At 41.7% G+C, this 25,565-nt stretch overlaps 2 protein-coding genes across 7 annotated transcripts in view; both read right to left on the bottom strand.

The window, feature by feature from the left end:
* Positions 1-16,855, bottom strand: part of BCL7A (BAF chromatin remodeling complex subunit BCL7A) — a 41,664-nt gene extending 24,809 nt beyond the window's left edge. The window contains exons 1-3 of one of the 5 annotated variants that reach the window (XM_075898648.2): positions 16,556-16,851; positions 2,683-2,731; positions 838-919 (exon numbers count right to left, since the gene is read on the bottom strand). In XM_075898648.2, coding sequence (XP_075754763.1) covers positions 838-919; positions 2,683-2,693 — 93 coding nt within the window. In that variant the 5' untranslated portion in view covers positions 2,694-2,731; positions 16,556-16,851. Of the gene's footprint in view, positions 1-837; positions 920-2,682; positions 2,732-4,425; positions 4,556-16,555 lie in introns of those variants that run through there. The other 4 variants (XM_075898649.2, XM_006123308.5, XM_075898650.2 and 1 more) reach the window with 4 other exon arrangements.
* Positions 16,856-21,431: 4,576 nt separating this feature from the next.
* CFAP251 (cilia and flagella associated protein 251) overlaps positions 21,432-25,565 on the bottom strand; it is a 50,662-nt gene continuing 46,528 nt past the window's right edge. The window contains exons 20-22 of one of the 2 annotated variants that reach the window (XM_025184794.3): positions 24,300-24,528; positions 22,957-23,058; positions 21,432-21,703 (exon numbers count right to left, since the gene is read on the bottom strand). In XM_025184794.3, coding sequence (XP_025040579.3) covers positions 21,549-21,703; positions 22,957-23,058; positions 24,300-24,528 — 486 coding nt within the window. In that variant the 3' untranslated portion in view covers positions 21,432-21,548. The remainder of the gene's footprint in view (positions 21,704-22,956; positions 23,059-24,299; positions 24,529-25,565) is intronic. The other variant, XM_089775239.1, reaches the window with a different exon arrangement.

The following is a 25,565-nucleotide window of genomic DNA, read 5'->3' as shown; positions in this document are numbered from 1 at the left end:
TGAACCCCTGCTTTACCTGCATGTTACTTTAGTAATACTGGTAGGAAAAAAAATACGCAGATGGAAACTAGCAGAAACGAGCAGAATCATGCACCTTCTGCATGCACAAAAATGTCTCATGGGCCACACAAACCCTGATGGGCCTTGTGCAGCACCCAGGCCACAAGAAGCCCACCACTAATATACATACTGTGAGCAGTCAGCTGCACAAGTTACTTTTCTCTAATGGCTGTATTGGTTTTTCAAAAAGAAAAAAAGTAAGGGTTTTTTTTGTTTTGTTTTTGCAAACAGAAAAAAAATATTAAATTGGAATGTGGAGATGTAGAATCTGTAACCATTTAAAAGACTGACAGTTTCAGATTAACAGCATGTCTTTAAAAGTTATGTATCAGAGCAGTAGTTCTCAAACTAGGGGATCACAAGATTATTATATTGGGGGGTTGTAAGCTGTCAGCCTTCACCCCAAGCCACAATGTACATCCAGCACTTATAATGGTGTTAAATATCTAAAAAAAATGTGTTTCTAATTTATAAAGGGAGGGAGGTCACTCTCAGAGACTTGCTTTCTGAAAGGGGTCACCAGTACAAAAGTTTTAAGAAGCACTGTATTAGAATAAGGCTTAGTGGGTAAAGGACCACCCTACCAAACCACCAACATTAATTTCTGAAGCAACCTCAGTTTCCCTTAGCATTCTTCTATTCAAGTACTAAGGCCCAACCCAATCTTAACTTTGAGATGTGAGGAGACACAGTAAGTCCCCCTTATGACCTTGACTAAACACTGGTTTGCATTTCCAAAGCCTCCAAGATATCTGTAGGATGTCTCAAAATACTTACATCATCAACTTTGGGCTCTGTTACTGGTACCCATTTGTAAATTCTGAGGGATGTGTCGCCAACTGTCACCCATTTCTTCTCCCTATAAAATTACAATGCAGGAAAGTGAAAGTTAAAACATCATATTCACAAAATGACCTACTATGCTGTCGCGGATTTAAATGGGCGATCATACAGTTAAGATGATCTCTGTCACATCACAAATTACCTGTATTTAAAAACCAACCAGGTATAACTTCACAATTATAAGAGCAGTTACTGGCTCAGATGACAGACTGCAGTAGCAGTAATGAGAACTGGGTCAGAGATATGGTTAAGCGGAATTCTAGGCAACCAAAAACACAATTACAATATTTTCAATTTTTATTTAACTCTGTAAACAGCAGAAGTTTTTAGACACATGGTATTTTGGTTGCTGTATAGTTAAATTTAGTGATATTGGAAATCTAGATGCTGTCTGATCATCTGAATTTTACTTTTGGAGAGAAACTTTCTAGTAGCAATTTCACTCAACACTTGTCAAATAGCCCTGAAATTAAGGCTAGCCTATTTGTAGCAACGTATGCTGCCATGCAGAAGGCTAAAATAGGATTCTTGGGCCTTGGTTCCCTGGACCAGCTGGGGTTCAGAATACTATGAAAGAAGGATAGCATTGCCTTACAGCACTCTATGAAGACCCCGGCCGGCCAGTCAACCATGAAGTAACACTGATGAATGGCAAAGGGAAACTGTCCAAAGCAACTTGGGGCCCTGAAGACATACAAGAGTGGGAAAATAGTAAGAATGCAAAGAACAGCTGAGAGATTGTGAGACTGACTCCCTGAGAACAATCAATATACACAAGAACATTAAAGGAAGGTCCACTATGCCAGAAAAAAATTCATCTAGCTTCTGCTAATCAGTATTCAGGTCACAGATCATTACTGATGGTTCTCGGATTCAAAATAAAAGTCTGCAAACAGATCAATTAAAACTTAGCAAAAAACACACTAGTGTCATTGATTATTGAGCAACAAATTAAATTAATGTGGCATGATTTCAAAACATGTATAGCTTTGGGATTTTTTTGTTGTTGTTGTTGCTGCTGCTTTAAAAAAAAAACCCACAACACTACAGCTGGATTCCAAATCTATTATTTAAAACACTATAAAACACACATTGTTGGCAGGATGGGAAAAGCTTTGTCACTCCTGTGCATTTGTGGTAACGTCTGCTCCAAGGTTTTAAGAAAGGCTTGCAGAATCAGCAGCAGTCACATTCTATAAGTGCCAACACTACCCTCCCATCTTTTCCCCTTTTCACTACAACGTCAACTCACTCTTCATCAGTCTAAAGGGATACTTTTTCCTGCTTAGAAAAGGAACTATTTATGGCACTTTGGTAACAAATTTTGGCTTTTTCTACACTGACATTTGTTTGAAATTTCTATTTAAAAAACTACATTTAAACTCTGATTCAGATTAAATGGCTTCCTGCTTTAGTTCTTAGATCACAATTTTGTAAATGTGGCTTAGTGCCACCCATTCATTGGCACCAGATGGCCAAAGCATGTCAGAAGCCAATTTAACTAAAACTCAGTTTGAACTTTGTTCCTAAATATGATAAAAATGGCAGTGGAGATGATAGCCTGCAAATGCTGAGAACAACCCTGTAAAGAGATTATCATGATACAAGGTTTGTTTGTTTGTTTTAAGGATTCAATACAATCTGAACTCATCTCTAGTTAAGAAGGCCTTTGAAGTTATGGAAACAAGAATGGATTTTAGTATCAAGGCTTTTTAGCCTTCTCCTACATCATAATATTACTTAGAGATGCTGCACTGGAAAACCAAAAGTTCAAGGTACCTGGTTAGCATCTCAAAGCAGCCTCAAAGCAGCATCTTCATTGGACAGACTGTAGAACACAGGAGGAAACCTATATTAGTAACTTTTTCCTTCTAATATAAAAATTAGCCCTGACATTTCAAATCTACTAAGCTTCCTAAACAATATTTTTAACTTTTGATAACCTCCAACTGAAAGGATTTTTTCTGATTTAAATGACCTGTAATGAACAGAAACACAACACAGAATAATAATTGTTGATGGAAGTAAACCAAAGCCCCAATTCTGCAAACACTTATGCATATGAACAATAACACTGAACTTAACAAGATTACTCACTCATGTACTCCACTTTACAAATATGTTTGCCATACTGGAATTTTACAGAGCACAAGAAGAAACAAGAATGTAGAAGACAAGCTTATTTAACAAACTCTTAGTTAAGATGACAATGTAAACTTTATAACAGGTAAAGAAATTTAACTTGTTTCAAACACTGAGAGATCTAAAGAATGGGCAAGAGAGTTCAGCTTCATAATATATTTATAAGTACAGATGAATGTCTATGCTACAAGTACATCCTACAATTTTTTATCTGCAATATTTATCATATTCCCATTGCAATAACTTCAAATTCTATTCTGATGGCCTTAAAGTTATTCATTGTGCAAAGGATATCACTCTTATCTACTAATTAAGGCATTTCATTTAGTCTGCTCGAATTAGGATAGGACACATTTATGTTTCCAAGAGCACTCACAATGTACTAAATGCTGCATGAATTATGAAAGCATGGTCTAAGTTGTTAAGTGAGCATGGGACTAGAAGCAACAAACTCCTGAGTTGTATCTGCTCTGCTGTGACACCTTGGGCAAGTCAATACTTTTTGTGTCTCAGTTTCCCCACAACCAATTTGAAAGTTAGTTTGTTAAAAAAAAAAAATACTAATTTCCAATTCCTCCTAACTATCTTTGCCAATCTTTGTAGAATCAGGTCATGGAAGGACATCACATTTTGGTCTAAAGTATTTAGTTTAATTTGTTTTAGGTTGAGAGTGGTCTTTTAAGATTTTCACATTATTTTGAAGACTGCAGTAGACATGCAAGTATTTAGAATTTAAAATAAATTCTGGTATTTAATTGTTTACATCTGAGGCTACATCTACACTTCCATTTATGTTAGCATAACTTATGTCACTCAAGGGTGTGAATATTCTATGCTCGTGAGCAACATAAATTATCCTGGCATAAGTGGTAGAGTGCACAGCACTATGTTAACAGAAGATCTTTTCCCACCAACATAGGCACTGCCAATCTTTGGTATGATGGGAGCTCTCTTCTGTCAGCCCAGTGCAGCTTAACGAGAGATCTTACAATGGCACAGCTTCATTGCTGACCGCTGTAAGCTCTCTAGTGTAGATATAGCCTTAGATATAAGTTACATAATTACTCAAGATTTAATTTTAAATAGCCAAGTCTTTCTATGCAACAATTATATACATAAACCCCTGTGCCCTCAAAGAAAACTTAGCATCAAATTGCATATATAAATGCAAAACATTAGTAGTCGAATCAGAACACAATGTATTACAATTATATGTGAAATGTCAAAAGGGCTTTTGTTTGAGCACTGATCATCAGAAACAAAATGTTTAACAGAAAAGAACTGAAAGCCTTTGCTACAGATGCAGCATTGCCATTTAAGCAGAGTGGCTGTCAAATATATCAGACTTGAAGAAATCCACTACTTGTCACAGTTTCTTACCATGTCTGCTATTTACTAAAACACTGTATGTTTAAATAAGGATAGCTCCCGCATACCCCATCTTCTCTTGATGGTCACGAAGTGATGTCATAATGCTGAATTTATCACATCACACTCACTTGCATTGCAACAGAGTTTGGTGAAAATCACAGAATTATGACTTCCCTGTGGGATCAAGCAGAAGGAGAAAGGGGGGGAAAATGGGAAAGAAAATGCCATTATTAGACACAAAAAGTGCTCTCAAATGCACAACATAAAACTGAAAAAAATGGGGAAAAATTCAGCTTAGGCTCTGTCTTCAGAGTTGGGGAAGTGACTTTGTAGATGTCTGTACAGTGACTAGCAAAAAGGCCCATAATCACAAGGATAGCATCAGAGTGAATGGAAGAAAAACACTGACCAAACATGCTCTTTGGTTCAAAATATTCTTTATTCAATTGTATTACAGTATGAAAGCCCCAATTTAACTTACAAACCTAAAGATCCATTTTAATGCAGTCTACTGTTTCTCCAAGTTGCAGAGATTGTTCTCGTTGACTGCAATAGTCTAAATCAGCGGTTCTCAAACATTTTGGGATCTGGAGCCCTTCACATGAGTAAAAATTTATGTGGAGCCTCAGCAGTCTACTGATTGTATGTGTTGTACCTATCTATGTTTCCCAGTTTGTCAACCTCGTGGAGCCCCGGAGATGTCTCGTGGAGCCCAGTTTGAGAAACACTGGTCTAAATAATATGTTTATAATGGGCCAAACTCTTCCCTCACATACACATGTACAATTCTGATTCAAGTCAGTGGGCCATGAATCTCAGAGGGTAGAATCTGACCCAAAATGGAACATATGAACCACAAAACATAATCTAATTCAACCACATTAAAAGGGCTCTATAAACCGTTACAAAACCTCAAACAGATGGCTTGGTTATAGTAAAGAAAGTGCTAACATCTTTTAAACTACACCAGTACTAGAAATATTAGAAGTACAAACCTGGCTATATAATACTTTCCAGTACAAGTTGAACATCTCTAGTCTGGCACCCTGGGAACCTGACCGGTGCCAAAGCAGAGAATTTGTCAAATCACGGAAGATCAATATTGTCTAGCAACATTAACAACACATCCACTGCTTACAGGACTCTTAGAAGATTAGAAATAAAGGAGAGCACAGAAGAGAACCAGGACTAGTGGCAGTAAACAAACCTGATGGGACTGCAGGAAACTCAGCTATCATCCATGATAAGTGGATGCTTGGCTAACTAAAATCATGCTGGACAATGGATGTTGACGGACCACAGAGTGCCTGACTAGACAGGTTCAACCTGTATTTACTATCATATTCTGTGAAGGTTAAATGATATAATGCAGGGATGGACATACAGTTACAGTAACTGATAAACTTATGTTTATCAGTTAACCATTTAAATTATTACATTTTTGCATCCCTGCCTCTGATTTGGTCAAAACTAGAGTCTCCTTTGTTCTAACATTTTAATTTTTATCTGTATGGATGAACACTTATTTTTTCTGTCTGAACACTGAATTTTCTGTTACATATTGAGACAAACCCTCAAGTTTGACATAAAACTGTCAAAATAGTTGAGATTCACCAGTCTTTGCAATCTACATGCAGATTACATACAATTGAGATACAAAAAACACAAATTGCCCCCAACTTCTACAAACTGAATCAGGTTTCCTCTAAAGTGCTATGGCCGCTGGAGTGCCAGAACATACTTTAAAGTTTGTAACAAAACCTGAATAAAATAAGTGAACTTTACATGGTTAAGGTTTCATTTCACACTGCTCTAGCAAAAGGATTCCTAATGATGCCACATGAAGAAACTCCATATCTCAATCATTTTCAGGGAGGGAGTGAGAAAGGCAAAAAAGCCCATGTTTTGAAATGCTTATGAAGTAAGGAAATCTATGTTAAGGAAGAAATACCAGCAACAAAACCTGTAATTTATCTTTTCAATCTCAAAGTTAAACAGCACATATATTTAGTACAGTCCAAGGAGAGAGAATGAAGAGATGCTCCAATGGTAATACCTACAAGTGCCAATATACTGCTAATCACAGCATATTATGGTTCTCCTTTAGACACACCTGAAAGAGTACCATGATCTTTCAGGCTATGGTTACACTGTTGTCTTTTCCCGGAAGATATGCAAATTATGCTCGCATTTGCATATCTTCTTCTGATTCTTTTGCAGAAGAGGTTTTGCCACTATTTGGCCCCGTATAGACAGGGCCAAATGTTGGGGGGGGGAACCTCTTTCGCAAGACTCTTTAAATCTCTATTTATGAGGAATAAGGGGTCTTGTGAAAGAAGGGTTTTTTTACAACATTTGGCCCCGTCTACATGGGGCCAAACAGCAGCAAAACCTCCTCCGCAAAAAGAATCATTAGATATGCAAATGTGAGCACAATTTGCATATCTTCTGGGAAAAAACAGCGGTGTAACCATAGCCTCAACCTCCTCATCTACAAATGAGTTCCTTTGTCCCTTAGCTCTCACAGACTCTGGTAACTTTTGCTAGTCTGTGTCCCAGTTAAAGACCCTACTTTGGGGCCAGACTTTTGCACAATAAATATTGAGCATTTCTAGAATATTGCCACCTCTTACATAGTGCCTTTCGTCTGTAGCTCTCATAGCACTTCACAAATGAAGTCAATATTATCATCCTAATTTTACAAATGGGGTAATGCAGGCATAGGTAGTGCACTAGTATGATGAGTATTTTCATCCACAGATCTCCAAATGCTTTATAAAGAGAGAGAAGTATCATTATCCCTGTATTACTGCTTGGTAAAATGACCTACCCAAAGTCACACAGCAACTCAACTCGTTAGAAATGAGACCCAGGTTTCCTCACTCCTAATCCAGTCTTCTATCATATAGACCAGGAGACTGTCTCCTCTTGCCTCTATATTCTTGGTATGTATGTGGGAGTTGATGAGTTATGAAGTATTAACATACTATACTTTTGTGAATTATTTTTCTACCTCACACTAAAGCCACATACCTTACCCCATAGGAGTCAACTTCCCCTCTAGCTGGGAGGTACTCGCCCTTCCCTTGCTCTGCCTCCATGTCACTACCTTTCCAAGCCTCTGCCCCTGCAAAAATCACAGGCACAGAATGTATATTTACAGAAGCAATATCTACTCAGATATATAATTGAGGATCGTCTGTTTTACAAGCACACTGATACAGTACTTTAAAACAACCTAATTAAGCTGCACTAATCTCAAAGATCAAAACTAGGGATGTAAGCGAACAGTCGACTATCAGGTAAGTAAAAGTTTATTGGATAGTCAACTAGTCCTTCAACTAGTCACAACCCGTGTCTCAACTGCTGCCTCTAAAATGCTGAGCTGGGACACTTGATTCTTGGCTTGTGCAGGGTCCTCCCATACTGTGCACCAGTCTGAAATGTATTTAAAAGGCTGGTGTGCAGCGGGGGGGGGGATCCAACACAAGCCAGGAATCAGCTGTCCCAATAGGCTCTTAATACATTTCAAAGTCAGAGGCACAGCGGGGTTAAGCTCACAGGCCGGGAGCTAATCCCGCTGCAGCTCCCCCACTTATCAACTAATCGACTAGATGATGGAAAATCTATCAACTGGTTGATTCAACTAAATTTAACATCCCAATCAAAACCATTGAGTGAATGTTACTGTTTATTTCTATAACAGTTATATTAGAGCACTGGTTCTAAAACTTATCTGATTGGTCCCCCTATGTGTCAGTAGATGTTTAAGCCCTTGCACAGAAACCCCACACATACACCCCACTTTACATATACCACAGGTGAGGGCAGAGCGAAGAGCAGCCACTGCTGGCTGGGCACCCAACTCTGAAAGCAGAGGCACACTAGCAGCAATACACCTTTCACATCAAATAGTAACCACTCCTCCCAGGACTAACAGCTCAAGTCCTGCCATCTTCAGGTGAGGGACTGGGTCGTGAGGAAGGAAAGCCTAAGCCCAGGCTGCCCCCAGGTGAGGGATGCGGGAGAGGGGGAAGAGTCCACACCTTGACTGCCTTCCAGTGAGGGACAGAGAGGATGGGGGAAAGACAGCCAAGTAATGGGACTCTGGTTGTACTCTTTATCCTTGTCTCGTTGGTGTACACACTCTTTCTGTATGACACTCAGATCTGACAGCCACAGCTCTTCAAACAAACAAACAAAAAGGCAAACAGCTCAGTCCTTCTTTGACACATTCTCATGCTTCCTTTGAGAGGCTCGCCCCTTAATTTGAGAACCACTGTATTACAGTAATTCCCAGAAATACTGGTCAGGTTCAGGTCCTCACCATGCTAGGCATTTTGAAAATATATATATGTAAAGATAATCCCTGTGCCAAAAAGCTTACAGTCCAAAACAAGGCATGTTTTCTAATGGACATATTCTGCCTGAGTGGAAAACTACTCCAAAATAAGGATATGTGCATACAACACAACCGTAGTGTTAACGTGCATAAATATTATTCCCTGTAACAAGGCCAGAGCATCACCTCACCTCTTATTACATAAGGTAGGGACAATATGCATAGGAACCATTGTCTGGGCACAGGAGTCTACTCCTGCACTCATCTTTCATACATGAGTGCAATATTCAGATTACAGTAAAACTGTAACTGGGTTCAAAAAAGAAATAAATTCAAGGATGATTAGTCCATTGATGGCTATTAGCCAAGATGGTCAAGGATTCAACCCTATGCTCCGGGTGTCCCTAAACCTCTGAATGCCAGAAAACTGAACTGTATGACAAGAGATGTATCACTTGACACAGAGGGGCAATGGATCAATGTTCATGTCATGTGCTCCATCAGTGGGCTAGGCCAGGCAAACTAAAGATCCAATCAGTGGACCAAATTTGGCAATAAATCTTGGTCATGTGCCATTTGACTGCAATCCCAAATACAATCACTATCTTTCAATTTTCAAGCCACTGAACTGATGCTTCAAATTCTTCAAATTAATGTTGAGGGCTCACAAGAAGCCAAATGCAGCAACTTTAGAACCTTAGCCATTCATGATAGTATTGATGTAATCTGTTTGCAGGAAACTCATATTGCAATTAGCATAGCAGGACATTATGGTATTAATGGTTTTAAGTTCATTTCATGCACCCCAGAAGTAAAATATGGCTGTAAAACATACGTATGTGTAGACATATCTGATGATCTTCCATTTTCCTCCTCCAGTTCTTACAACATGATCCTGGTTGGTGGCTTCAGGATTATCAATGTATTTAAGCCACTGACTGTGCCCTGGGACCAACAGATTTTTCCAACACTTGATCATCCAGTTATATTCATTGGAGTTTTTAACAGCCACCACTTGTGAGTGGGGCGCCACTGATTCAGACGATGACTGTGGATGGTTGATGAACAGGGTGACTAACAATGACTTCATGTTGAATCATGATGCAAAACAACATGGCGCACATCTTTCAGCTAGATTGTCTAAAGAGTTATTCAAATAACCTTTCTTTGGTCAATCCACTCAGCCATTCACAATCAGTGAGCTTTACAGTATCTTATCACTTCCTTTATAGAGTAAGCCATCACTTATCCACATGGGGCACACTCCAGATACCCTCTGTCAAAGCTCAGCTAGGTGTTGGTAGAATTTCTGCAGGGCAGACTGGAAAAAGTCCTGTGATGCACTGGAACTTAGTGTGATTACCGTTCCACAGCACTGTATGCCAGTGATGAAGCCTGACATGGATTCCAAGGAGTCATTTATCAAGCAGCATGCTCAGCTATGCTCTTGAGCTCTCATCCAATTTACACTCCCCTTGGCTGTCTTGTCACAGGCCAGCTCCACAAGCAAGATTCATAGGGAAGGACTGGAATCCCAGTTCATCCACAAATTCAATTCACATGCTAATGGACTCAATTGTGATACGGGCTGGCTAGGACACTACCTACTTAATAACCACTGAAGGTGCTAACAGCTCTCTGAGTGGTATCCTTTCCTGTCTTAGCAATGTATCTATTGACTTGGATTTTTATCTGCTTAGGTTTAAGTACCCATTCTCCAGATACTTAATGATGCTGTCTCACACACACCTTCCTTTTTTCTTTTTCTTCCCCCTCTCCTTCCCCTCTCCTATTTATTTCGAGTTTTCATATCCCAAACTCATAACTCCAATCATCTGAAAAAGTGGGCTGTGCCCTCAAAAGCTCATGATACCATCTACATGTTTTGTTAGTCTATAAAGTACTACCAGACCATTTGTTGTTTTTTTCTGTAACAGACTAACTCGGCTAGCCCCTGAAGCTACCTTAGTACTGAATGCCAAGATGTATCTGGTGATTCAGACATCACTGACCACCTGATTGAGTTTTTGGACTCTGTCAGGCTTAGTCGGTAGAAAGGATCTATGGAGAAGCTTGATTTCATTTATTCCCTACAGAAGTGCTGGAACTTGAGCAGCACTCGGCTAACCGATCATAGGTCCCATTGGAGAAGCCATTCAAATACAAAATGTATAACAAATGGTACCTATTCTGACATCCAAATGTGGGTAAGAGTCAACCAGAGCCATTTATGGCTGACTAGATAGGGCCCTTAATTCCATCAAACCAGGCACAGCAGCAAGCTACAATAACATCTTGTGGAATTCCTCATACACCTTAGGCCCGTGGTCACCAACCCGTAGATCGTGATCTACCGGTAGATCTCGGAGGCTCTAAGAGTAGCTCTTGAGCCCTCTCTGAACTGCACACCTGCGCAGTACATTTACATTAGATTTCCTCATTTGAGGAGCAGCTACTCACCGAGCAACAGCACAGGTGAGTAGCTGCGAGAAATGGTGGGATTTTTTTTTTAAAGTAGCAGTTTAAGGATTGGGGATAGTAAGTGATGGAGAGGAGGAGAAGAGAGAGGGCAGGGCTTCAAGGAAGGGGCGGGGCAGTAGATCTTGGCTTGGTCTGTCATTTAAAAAGTGATCTTGGGTGTAAAAAGGTTGGAGACCACGGCCTTAGGCCAAATACATCACAGTGGCTTACTTAGTTCTACATATGGCTCATTAATGAGAAGAAGTTACCACAAATTTGGCATGAAGCAAAATTTATTGCCAAACTTAACCTACATGGACCCAGAAGCCTTTTGTTTACACTCTCTCAATTTACCTATTGGGTGGTCAAAGTAGTAGAGCTGTTCTCCAAAACAGGCAGTTTAGAGTTCACATAGGCAAATGCTGTAACTCTGGAAAGTGTCAAATCAATGGTCTTCCTCAAGGTTCTGTTATTCCACTGATATTGTTCAATGTGTATATCGACCTGCCAGCTACATTCTTGAGCAAGTTTAGCTATGCCAACATCTGCTGCAGCTACCAAGCTCAGGTCTTCTCAAAAATTGACAAGATCCTGAATGATGATATTAAAGTTCATGGCAGACTATCATAATCGATGACAAGGGCAACCAAACTTTTCCAAGACAGTGTCTAGTTATTTTATCTGCAAGTGCAAGACACGACTTAAATGTTTTTCTCAAATAGACAATGCCTGCAGCATGATCCAAACTCGGTTTACCTCAGTGTGACATTGGATAAGTCATTAACATACCGCATCCTCTTGAAGACGACTGCAGCTAAAGTCCGCACTTAGAGTAAAACCCTTTAGAAAACTGGCCGATTCAACCTGTGAGCAAGCACTTGGAAGCTTAGAACATCAGCCCTTGTCCCCTGCTATTCAACAACAGAATACTGTGTTCCTGTCTGATGTTGTTCGTCTCACATGAGGGTAATCCATGTAGAGCTTAATAAAGCCATGTGTATTGTTACCAGGACTTTATGGGCATCTCTGTTGCCATGGCTACCAATATTTGGCATAGTATCACACAAATTTGCCATGAGAAGGGCTTTGCCATGCTGCTGGCCAAGATCCATGAGAACAGCAATCTACATTTGTATACAGACCTCTCCAACTATCCAGGGTATTCTAGATGCCCTTTATGGTAATTTATGCCACTAGTGATGTGAATGACTAGTCAACTATCCAATAAACAAATGCTTATTGGATAGCTGACAAACTAGTCAACTAGACACTTCTCCCCTCCCCCCGCCTCTCCTTACTGCCTCTATCAGAGGAGGTGCATCAAAGTGGCAGCACCATGTGGAGCTAGGACCAGGCTCCATGTGACATTGCCACTTTGAAATGCCGTGTGAAGCCCAGGGTCAGCTGGGAACTCCCCCGCTGACTCAGGGCTCCATGCAGTGCTGCCACTTTGAAACAGGACTGTTGCTATACTTCAAAGGTGGAGGCGCCCTTATTGACTAATCAAATAGCATTTGATTATACAATTAATTGATATTTAACATCCCTAGCCATCTCAGGACATAACAGTGAAACCTGCTTCGTACAACAAATGATCAGTGATCACAGTTGTTAACCATTCTTTCATCACTAACCCAAACCTCTGTCCACAAGGTTTTGATCTGCCAAGATATCTGAAGTCATCTCTGATCTGGTTTTGAATAGGACAGGGCACCTGTGCACCCAGTTTCCTTAAATGGGATTTTTCTAATGGGCTCATGCCAGATCCATGAGCTCTGACTACCCTCCTAGACAGGGGCTGCTGCCACCCTCCAATGCTGCCTCTTTATCAGAGGCAACAGCACGGGGTGATGGCACAGGTCTACAAAGGGAGCTGGGGTTTAAACTGGTTCCCTTTGCAGACCAGCTCCCATCTGGCACCCCATGCTGCTGTTTCTGATTCAGTGGCAGCAGCACGGAGTTGGCAGGGATCTTCTCAGGAGTGAAGCTGGAGCACACTGGCTGCTGGCCCCACCCCAGGGACTATAGAATAGGTGACTAACCAATAAAAATTCACGAGGTTACTCGACTATTTAATTAATCGATATTTAAAATCCCTAGCATACACTGATAGCTCACTAGATAAATCGGCCTGTTCTGTTCATTCTCTCTGAAGCACCCAGTTGCAGCCATTAACTTAGGGATGTGAAAGTGTAACTGTTTACAGGTTAATCGATGAGCCTGAGCTCATCGGTTAACATGCACAGTTACACAGCTCCCCCCCCCCCCACACACACACACACAGTTGCCTCTGTATCAGAGGCAGCAATAAGGAGGAGAGGCAGGAGCTGGTACACACCAGGAGCTGGCTTTTAAGCCATTTCCCACAGAGCCTCCTCGCCCCCTCCCCATGTAAACAGCTGAAATTTTCAGCAGTTACACAATTACTTAATTAAATGCATTTTAACATCCCTAGTCTGACTCACTATAGACATTTTATGTTTATATTCTTATGTTATTATAGTCCCACTGTGTAGTTCTCCATTTTTGATCAATGCAATTGGAAGCGCTTACGCTGGGACTTTTGAACTCCAGTGATTGTATTTCCATGGCAAAGTTGTGAATGGCAACGAATTACTCCCAGTTATACAAATTAGGTTTAATATTCATTCTCCTTGCAAGTTTGCATATGTAGCTCTTGACAAGGTATGGGTGAGACTGATGTATAAATCTCATAATTCACACAAGTTTCTTCTTAAAAATGTTTAAACCACACAACTCAAAATATTCAATGTGTCAGTGCCTTTCCATTCAACATTGTCTATGGGGATGAGAAACAAGAACAAAGAGACATGAGGTTTGTTAACAAAACAGTGAGTTCTAACAGATTCATGTGAAAAATGTCTTTGGACTAGGCAGTTTAATGTAAGTAACTGTCAGACCTTTATGCAAGAAGTGACATGAATAAACTTTGCAATGGTCAAAATAAGTGCTTTCAGTAATTCTGTGAAGTTACCCCTTAAACAATCTATCCTGTCAGGATTTAAATTTACAAATTTCATTTGAATCCTAAAAAGCTTTACACTGGATACAACAAGCCAAGTGAATATCTATGCTCAGTTACTGAAATGGCAGAAAACTCTTACAAAAAATTAGTCTCTCAATTTTAATTTTTTGGCTATGAAGGAAAGATCAATCTCTTGTCTTTCCTCTTCTCCAACCACAAATTCCCATCTCTTCTGCATACTGCATAACATTATTATTTAAAGGAAATACATACAAATTTTGTTTAATGAAATATCAAGAAATTAAAAACAAAAAAAATCCACAAGCATCCAACTACTTTACCACTGAGAAAAAGTATAGTCACATATCTACCTATTGTGTGTGATCCCTCTATACTAACTAGCCAGTCAGCAAAGAGCATTAAAAAAAATCCACAGTAAAAGTATTATTTCAGGAACTCTGTACTATCATCAAACAATAACACTGTGAGAGTGCTTCAGTTCCCAACACAATAGATGGATTCCTACTTTGAAATCCCCTTCCCATGTCCTACGTTAGCGGACACATGTTTTGATTCTTTGTCCAATTCCAGCCAACCAGACTATTCAGAGTTCAAGGGTTTTAAAACAGAACAATCCCGTTCAGTGAGAGAACAAGAGAAAATGTAGATTTATTTCTATATTTTATTCTTTTGTTAAATCAATTTAGAGTAAGTTATAAATTACATAGCAAAAATAAGAACCTTCATTTTGTCCTATTCAAAATATGTGAGTTATGCAGATTAAAACAGGCCCCTGGGATTTACTGTGCCTTTTATACATTTTTAAAAAGCCATGTGTCTAGCTATATACAAAAGCTATTGAACAGACAGGGTCAAGCTCTTTGAACAAAGTAACTCTTTCCTGAGTCATATTGACACTGCTCTTTATCCTATCCAAAAAATGGAGACCTTGTATTTTGCTACAATAACTGTACTGTTTAACTACTTAATGTTGATTTTCGTAATAAAAGTAGGAAAAGAGAAAAGCATAAAACACCAAAACACTTCTAAGGTTTAATAAAAGGGGATTATTTTACTATGGGTACAACCTTTAATTATGTAATTTAAAGAAATTTAAGTACCAATTACATCTCTCTACAATTCCACTCGGGATTTAAAACCACTAGAATGTTAGAATAAGCCCCTTTTGTTCACATCTGATTTTCTTATGTGATCCTTAGACATTTTTAACAAAAAAGAGAGCTAGAAGCCTACTGGGATTTTTAATACAAGATCCTGGATTTACTATTTGTTTTCACCCAAATCCCAAATATGAAAAAAATAAACACCACATTTTTAATTTAGACCCTTGGTGTCCAACCAGTTCTGAAACTATATTATCGCGGCTACTGCTATAGCGAATTAGCCACATTATTCTGAAAATGCTATAGTGAACTAACAACATTATTCAAGCCAAGTAGCCACTCTCACCTAACCAAATACCCACCACGGATTTAAACTAAAACCATGATGATTCTTCCAGATTGGAACTCATGAAAGCTTATGCCCTGATAAACGTGTTAAGTCTTGAAAGGGCCACCGGACTCCTTGCCATTTCAAATTGTTTCCTGAACGATCCACAAGGATCAGACTTTTAAAAAATTTCCTTCCCCCTCTGTTTTTCACAGGGAAATTTCAGAGAAGGGAGACCGGGTTTCCTTTGTAAGAGAAGGGGGGGGGGGGAGAGAGACTGACTCATGCCTGCTACATCTGCTGCCATCCAAGCATCACTCCCTGCCGGCCCCCTCCAGCTCTTCTTTGATTGCGGGGGGGGGCGGGAGGGGGGAATAAGATGACCACCTGCCACAACTCCCAGGGCATTACACTCCCCTACCCCCATTACGCCGCAAGCGTCCCTTCGATGGGATGGGGGAGGCGTTACAGTTTGAGGCAACGTGAAAGGGGGTGAGGGCGACCGTCGACAGGGGCCGGCCCCTCGCTACGCCCCAGGGCAGCCAGGGGCGACGCGGGGTGAGCTGACGGCGGGGGGCGGGACAGGAGAACAAAGGGGGGAGAGGGACGGGGGGGGCGCAGAGCGGTGAGGGGGGGTCCCGGCTCGGCCGCCGAGCGGGCAGGACGCGGGCCGGGGGCTCGGCCGCACAATGGAGCCCCGGGTGCCTCCGCCCGCCTCCCTCTCCCCCTCACACGCCGCCTTCGCGTGACTCGCAGCAGCGAAATGGCTTGTGGGGGAAGCCGGCTCCCCGCCCCCGTCCCGAGCCGCCCGGCGGACTCTGGCCCCGCGCGGGGCGAGCAGGGGGCGCAGCGCGGCCGGCGGGCGGGGGAGGGGCCGGGGCCCGGCGCGGCCCGCTCACCATTTGCGCACTTTCTCGATGGCCGCCATCACCCGCTTGATGTCATCCTTGGCCCGGCTGCGGGTCTCGGCCCGCACCGACCGGCCCGACATGCTGCTGGGGACGGGGCGGCGGCGGCGGCTGCGGAGAATGCGAAGCTCGGCCCGGCCCGGCTGGCTGCGCCGCACGCACAATGCTCCCGCCGCTCGGCTCCGCCCAGGCTCAGAGCCGCCCGCCGCCGGGGCCCGCGCACTGCGCAGGCGCCCAGAGACGCCGGCGGCCGCAGCACGCGGCTGCCTGGGCTCGTGGGAGAGGCGCCGCGAGGGGGTGGGGCGCGCGAGCGGGGTCTCCAAGGAGCGCCACGCGCACGCGGCAGCGCAACAAGCGCGGGGGAGGAGGGGCAGCACTGCTGGTCCGAGGTGGGGCTGTGAGCCCGGACTCCTGGGTCCTCCTACTAGCCCTGGTGGAAGCGCGGAGGCGGGGGGGCTGTAATGCTTAGAGGAGATGGGATTGGCCCTTTTGTTGCTACCTTGTGCCTGGACCCACGGTGGGATCTTGGGCCAGTCACTTAGCACCCCTGCGCTTCAATGCCCCGCTTCCCGCCAAGCAAGGGGAGACAGCTGTTCTGATCGGCCATATGCGGCTGTTTTGAAGCGTGGTGAATCAAAGCTTGTAATAAAGAGTTTTGCCGGTCTCCGCCGGTGTTATGGAAATAAATTGCAGAGTTGTAAAGACTACTTCTTGGACTTTGTTTATTATTTGCTTATGCCCTGCTTTAAATACTTAGGTAGTAAAATAGGCAAAGATATGGCCAAAAGGCACAGCCCCAGCCTTTAGAAAGCTTGATGATAATATTAAGTTCTAGAAACAATTGACTCTCACAATGACTTTAAGAGGTTTAAAATGCCAGCCTCTGCACACTGAGCCACTCTTCTCTCTTAAAAGCTAAACCACCATCATATGATGTATTACTGATTGCCTGTCTGAGCCTTATTGTCTGTGTCCAAATTAGACTGTAAGCCCCAAGGACAGGAATCACATCTGTGTATAAGCTGGTATTTGTGTAGTACAGAGTGCTAGATGCTTTATCAGTAATAAATATTTGATCCATTTATTCCTAAACTTTTGTGTTTTACACTAAGTACATCTGTTATCTTTGAAACTCCCAGAGTGCATTCTTTTGTGGATGATAGACGTTTTGAGTGGCTAGTTTCTGATTTAGCCCATGTGCAAACAGTTATGACACTATGCTCTAGATTTGTAGTTTGCTGCTAAGCAACATTTCTTTTTCAACAATATAAATTATTTTTAAAAATAATGAAAGGATAGTTAAAATGCAATTCATCAAGCGTCACATATGCATTTTTGTGGTAATACAAAAAGATAGAGACTGAGATAGATCTTCAGCTGTGTAAGTCAATGTGTAAGTCTACTGACTTCAGTGGTGATTTGATTATTTGTACCTCAGGATTTAATCCAACACATATGCATGTGTGCACATTTATATAAAATGTGGTTGGAGAGAAGGTCATAATGAAGAAATAACTATAGGAAAACTTTATCACATACTCTAATACTTGGGTTTGTATCTGTTCACTGCCAGGCATCTAGCTACATCTCTTGCTATATGTACTAACTATAATTATTTTCATTTTGTAGAACAGTAATCTCCATGCAATAAACATTACCATTGAATGAAACACTTCCTAAGGAGCTACATGATTATGCAAAAACCCACTAATGCTATGGGGTGCTATAAAAAAACCTCACTGATCTTGTGTTGGTACCATACACTGTTTATAATAACACTGAGTGAGATGCTCTCCCATTGCTATTACACTACCGATTGGAACTAACACTTCCAAAAATAAATACAAAGTTGTTAGGAGCGAAATGAAAGCTTATTTTAATCCCCATCACAAAATGGAATGCTCCACTCACTAAGATTAATCATTTTGGTATAGCAGAGGTTCTCAAACTACACTGCACTTGACTCCCTTCTGTCCCTTCTGATGACAAAAAATTCTACATGACCCCAGCAGGGGAGGGCCCAAGCATAAGCATGCCCAAACTGCACTGCCCCAGGTGAGGAGACCAAAGTCCAAGGACATCAGCCTCAGGCTGGTGATCTGTAACCAGAGCCCTGCCATCAAGGGCTGAAGCTATTGGGCTTTGACTCTGGGTGGTGGAGCCCCAGCTTTGGCCTTGGGTCCCAACATGTTTACCACCGGCTGTGGCAACCCCACTTTGGAGACCTGATCCACAGCTGGAGAACTGCTGAGATACAGAGCTCCTTAATTTTAATATTGATTTTACTCTAAAGATTTTGTGAACAAACTTTTCCTGTAATAAGCTGAAATACATGGTGTTCTCTACCCTGCAAGGCAGCCTCTCAACTTTTCCTGTGGCCATAGCCTCCTAGGCAGTATTTTGAGGTAGGGGGCAAAGCTGCCCCTTAATTGGGGCCATCAGCAGGGACTGGTCTGTGTCCCTTTTAGGAGCCACAAACATGTAGAAATAGGAGGTTACCAGTAGGGCTGTGTCCAGACTCAGGGGTTTTTTCAAAAAAAGTAGCCTTTTTTCGAAAAAACTTCACCTGCGTCCAGACTCAAGCCTCGTTCTTTCGAAATTAAATAGAAAGAACGCGGCTTTTCTTTCGATGGCGGTAAACCTCAATTTACGAGGAAGAACGCCTTCTTTCGAAAGTTCCTCTTCGAAAGACTCACTGGATGCTTTCTTTCGAAAAAGCAAGCCGCATTTTCGAAAGTTCAACGTGCAGTCTAGACGCTCTCTTTCGAAAGAGGCTCTTTCGAAAGATACTTTCGAAAGAGCCTCTTTCAAAAGAGGCTTGCAGTCTAGACATAGCCTAGGAGTTCTCCACGTTCTTGGTGCCAGGGGGTTTTAGGTTCCCTCCCCTAACCACAGGCTTTCAGGCTCCAGCTCCGGGCTCATTCCCACACATAACCCCTATCCCCAGCTACCTCCTTCAGGGTCCAGCCATGCAGCAGAACCTCAGACTCCTACCCAGAGCTCAATTCTCCTCCAATTGCCCTTCACCCCCACTGCCTCCTATTGCCCCTTGGTCCCCTACCCAACTCTCCATCCAGGACTTAATTTGTTCCCCAGTTGCTAGGGCTGAGTGATTCTGCTCTGAAAAGTGATACTGTTAATATTGTTTTTCACAGATCCCCAGCTAGCTAGCAAGTGTACTGTGAAAAATGATGTTAAATACACAAATGTCACTTTTCACTACAGAGAATCTAGCAAGTTTAAAGAAAAAGCAAAACATGCAAAGCACCTGTTTACTATTTCTATTCTGTTTAGGTCCATTAAAGAATAGACACATAACTAAGTTATTTTTAATTATTGAGTCTGCAAAAAAACCCTACATAAATAAATTACAATTATTTGAATATGTGTGCTTATTTATATGTTTTTCTAAAGTCAATTAAGTATTTTTTGGGGGAAAAAAGTAACAGTAGCCACCAGCAAGAGTTTGTAGCCACAATTTATGGCTATGTCTACATTGCACAGTTATTTCAGAATAAGCTATTCTGGAATAGTTACAGGCAGTCCCCGGGTTACGTACAAGATAGGGACTGTAGGGTTGTTCTTAAGTTGAATTTGTATGTAAGTCGGAACTGGCGTCCAGATTCAGCCGCTGCTGAAACTGACCAGCAGCTGACTATAGGAAGCCCGAGGGAGAGTTGCTCTGCCCCGGGCTTCCTGGAATCAGCCGCTGATCAGTTTCAACAGTGGCTGAATCTGGACGCCTGGGACAGAGCAGCTGGGGCGCTGCCGGGTAGGTCCCCACAGCGCCGTACCTCGGTACTGCGGGAACCAACCCAGCAGCACCCCAGCTGCTCTACCCCAGGTGTCCCCAAGTCAGCTGCTGCTGAAACTGATCAGCGGCTGATTCCAGGAAGCCCGGGGCAGAGCAACTCTGCCTCGGGCTTTCTGTAGTCAGCTGCTGGTCAGTTTCAGCAGCGGCTGACTTGGGGATGCCTGGGGCAGAGCAGCTGGGGTGCTGCTGGGTTAGTCCAGTAGCGCCGCACCTCGGCACTGCGGGACCAACCCGGCAGCACTCCAGCTGCTCTGCCCCAGGCGTCCTGATTCAGCTGCTGCTGGTCAGTTTCAGCAGTGGCTGAATCAGGACGCCTGGGACAGAGCAGCTGGGGCACTGCTGGGTTGGTCCCGCAGCACCGCTCCTCGGCGCTACTGGTCAGTTTCAGAGAAACTGACTGCTGCTGGTCAGTTTCAGAGAAAAGCCCAGTTCGTAAGTAGGGATCCGACCTAAGTCGGATCCACGTAACCTGGGGACAGCCTGTATTCCAAAATAGCTTATTTCAAAATAGCACGTTTAACACTGCAGGCGAGCCTCAAAATTAATCTGAGGCAGGCTTCCTGAATGTTGACATGCTATCTCGATTTAGAACCCCAGGAGGAATAACTTAGAATAGCCCTGGTGAGAGGCTATTTCGAAACAGAAAAATTGGTGCATCTACACAGCCCCTATTCCGAAATAACTATAACTATTTTGGAATAGGCATTATTCTTTGTAAAATTAGGTTTACAGAAATCGGAATAAGCTGTCCATTATTTTGAAATTATTTTGAAATAATGGAATTGCTGTGTAGACACTCACAGTTATTTTGGAATAACAGCTATTATTCCAAAATAACTTTGCTGTGTAGACACACCCACTGAGGCCATCCAAATATTTGTTTTCAGAGCCCCTACCTTAGGGATAGAGTAAGCTGCTTCCTCTTGATCTACAAACTCAGAGTTCCCCTATTATAGCATTGATGCTTGACTACTGGCCCAGATGTTGTGAAATGTTTTAATCCCGTAACTTTGTGACAAACCCTAAATTGATGGAAGTTCATAAAGTCTAAGGAATATTTAATTCACTTTATTTCATAATATATAAAAATATAGTTTTTCAGGTGTTCGAGGAGAAAATACCATTACAGAAAATGCATGTCTGGGTAGAAAACTACATATGTTGTGACAATTAGGACTCTGCTGACCCTATTCTATTTGGGAGTTCATAATTTTTTCCTGTCTCGGTGTTGTCTGGTTCAGGAATAGGTAAGCCAAGAATATCAGCAGTAAATATCTCTGCTGTGATTTCCTCTGGAATTTCTTCTTCAATCAAAGCTGCTGCACCTGGAGGGGAAAAAATAAACAATCCAACAATCCCCAAAGTAATCAGGTTTCCAGATCAATAGGATTTGTCAGCAGCGGAGTGTTGAATGGAATGTCTAAAAAATACATCAAAGGGGCCTTATATAGTATCAGTTTAATACTTAATATATCCTCTGTCAGGAAACAAAGGCACAGATCCTGTGAGGTACAGCACATCTTCAACTCCAACAGAGAACGAGATCTAAATTAAATGATCGATATCACTACAGTTGTCTATGCCATCTCTGACTCCTCTAATTCTTTATGGCTTTTTTCCTGTTATTTATCCATGATTTTCTTGAAGATGGTTACAAAGCCATTTTGAACATGCTGTATTTTGAATACTGTTATACTTATTACTGAAGACTCTAGTCAATAGCTTTAATAACAATATTTTCTCTTTCAAGTAATTCAGGAACAAAAGAATACATTTAGGCCCTGATCCTTATAAAAGGTGAATTGAGATCTTTTCACATCTATGCAGAATGGATTATTTCTTGATGGCTAAGATTTCAGCCATCTGTAAAACCTACACCCCGTAAATTGCACAATACTCATTGTATCTTCTTCCGAAGGACAAAGGTCTGTTTCTATCCTACTGTGATGTGATTTGAATCTAAAGTTCCAAGGAATGCAGGTGTTTCAAATTCGGGGGTTATATCACTAAGCTGTTTTCTCCTGGAGATGCACCTTGAGTAGGCATACATCAGTCATGGAAAATCCTAATGGATGTTATTCTAGACACTTAGAGCTTGGGACCCATGTTTCAGAAACTCCTTGAATATAGCAGAAGAAAGGGGTTCCAAGTACAATGGACAGCTCTGCAAGGAGCTGAAAAGAATTTGCATATTATAGGATTCTGCTTTGCCTGTGGATCACAACAATGGGTTAGCTGTCCAGCAAAATGTCTCGTTTTTATTTCTAGCCAGCAGATAAACAGTAAGGTAATGTAGCCAAGTTACATTTTGTTGGGTATATCTATATCTATATCCAGAAAGATATAGATATATAGTGAGAGATGAGGTTCTACAGTAGAGCTTTTCCCCAATAGAAGTGGAAGTTAAGTGCATGGTCCAAGGACTGTATTTGGCCCTGTGACTATATTTTACAATCCCAGATGAACATTTTTAACAGCTATTAGAGCAACAAGGTTAATAGGATTTGTATTTGAATTATTATATGAAAGAAATTGAAGCAATCCTATTTCTGAATTTCATAAAACATTAATCTTGTACCTGAGGGATCATAGGTGCCCTGCTCAGATATCTCACCCTCTGGATTCCTGCCCAACAGAGTAGTAAGACATTCTGCCAGCTCCTCCTCTGTCATATGCTCTCCTGCACATGTAATACAAACATACAATCTCTAAGCTTTGTCACAGCATCATTAACACAAACTCGGCACAAACATCTCTAGCAAGAATTTCATAAGGACAAAATAGGATGGTTTGGGTTCCTCTGTGGTGTAGCCCATACCACCATTCAGAATGCATGATCCACCATTCAGAATGCAAGAAATCTGATCCAAGAGAAATTTGTTCTTCTGAATTACATGAGTTTTTGCTATATCAAATAAGATTTGTAGGTGTGGGAAAGGCTACTAAAGTTGGCTTGCTGGTCCAAATTGTACCTACATCTGTTCCTTTTCACAGGAACTCCCAGATCAGAGCAGTGTTCTACTGGAGTGTCCAGCAACAAAGTGACTCATGTGAAGGTGCAAGAAAAGTTAGTCAACTATTACAGAATAGCCTGCACATAGGAGTTTGTTCCTAATCTGCATCAGACAGGGATTGATGATCTGAAGCATGAGGATTTATATCCCTTTTAAAAACATTTTAGCCTATGTCATGTATCAGTGGATCTTCTCCCTCATACATATAAGTGTCCGTTTTAACCTCCTATTAAACCCTTTACCGCAATGGTACCATATGGTAATGCATTCTACAGGTTGAGAGATAATGTGTTGATTAAAACAGTATTTCCCCTCATTCATTTTAAATGTACTGTCTTTTAGCTGAATTGAGTGCTTCTTGTTCTTATAATAAGAGAAGGAATGTAGAAATGCCTAATTTACCTTCTCTGTGCTAATGCCATTAACAATTTTTAATATCTGTATCACGTTCCCTCTCAGCCTCTAAACTAAACCATCACAAAATTTTCTCTCTCTCCTCATATTGACATTCCAGACTTCTAAATTTTCAACACTCATTTCAGTACTGTCTTCAATTTCTACTATTACTTTTTTGAAGAACTTGTGAATTGAACTGAGTATAGTATTCCTGGTGAGAGCATATCATTAATGACATTATAATGGCATTATAATATTTTCCAATATTCACACTCTTCAGATAGCAGATAGAATACTTGGACTGTGCAGCAATTTCCAAACAAGAGTATACAACCTAACTGAGATAACTTATGTGGTTATTTCATTTAAAAGTCTAAGAAGGTGAGGTAACTAACATACCACCTATTGAAACTTGGGATGTGTCTCCAGAGAACTTTTCACTGCAATAGATACTTTTTGAAATTAAGAGTTGGACCAGGAAACATAAAACAGATTGTAGGAAAATGCTCACCTCTGCACTGAAGTTGTTCCAGTAGGTCTCCTCTGTTGATAACAATTTCTCCATTCTTGCTACTGTAACCAAGAACTTGGAAGGCATTTTGTATTTCTTTCATTGACAGGCCAAATGCTGGTCGATGATTTATGTAAAGTTTGATAAAATCTCCTAAGTTGATATTTGTAACCTGTTTTCCAGTGTCCACATACTCACTAAATTTGACTTCATTTATCATGTCCTCAATCTAAAAGTCAAGACAAAAGACACTTATACAAACAAGGGAAGAAGCCCACTGCCAATATTAATCCAGAATAATTCCACAGGAGTCACAGGATTTACATTATACCTTTGAGTTGATTAGTTGACAATATCTCTTTAAAGAAGTTGTTTACCACAATCAAAATTACATCAACCCCAGTAGTACAATTTCTGCAGTACTCTGGGGTCCTTCTGTTATTCTCAGAGAAGCATTTTGCCTGGGATGTAATATACTGGGGAAATATTTTTTTTATGTAACAGCTGATAGGAGAGAGGGAAGGATTGATTCTCTCACTGGCCATGCACTGAAGGCAGAGCAATTATGTGTCTGCTTCACTGCAGCCCTCATAGCAGCTGCACCTCCACGCTGGGGACAATGGACAGTGAGTCCACAAAATGGTGACTCCACCCTGTTCCAGTGTGCAGGAAGCTTCCATGCACGCAGCTGGCTGCATGGTATGCACATCATGAATGAGCTTCCAAAATTCTCCTCCTCCAGCCCCCACTCCTAATACCCATAGATCCTGTGGAGCAGAACTGCGTCTGGGGCTCTCTCCAAATGCAGAGGACTGGACTTCGCTCAAAAGGTCCCACTTCCTGCCTTTTATTTCACTATATCACTCACACAGCAGTCCTTCTATTGGGCAATTAGACAGTGCCTGCCTATCTTTGTCACTAGCTGTTTAACAGCTTTCCTGAAGCCTGCTGCTGTGAGTCAGAGTGATATAAAGCCTTACAGATGTTTGTATGAAAGGCAGGTTCTGTTCCATGCCCTGATTATGCTCATGTTTAAAGAGGCAGCAGCCTCCTTACAGTTACAAATGGAGCTAAATGTTGGGAGAATTCCCAGTGCCAACAAGTACCAAGCATTCTACTCCCCAGGAAGGCAGGCCAACGCAAAGCCTCCCTGGGGAGGCTTTTGCATTCATCCCTGGGCTTTTGTCCTCATGTCACAAGTTTTTCCACTGAATGGTGCTCTGGGAAGATAGAAATCATGGACTTATATTTTCGCCGTGGCAAAAG

Source organism: Pelodiscus sinensis, chromosome Z (genome assembly GCF_052426305.1).
Source record: "Pelodiscus sinensis isolate ZL-2025 chromosome Z, ASM5242630v1, whole genome shotgun sequence".
NCBI lineage: Eukaryota > Metazoa > Chordata > Testudines > Trionychidae > Pelodiscus > Pelodiscus sinensis.
Note: the sequence above shows the minus strand (reverse complement) of the source record. Positions and strands in the feature narration are given on the sequence as shown.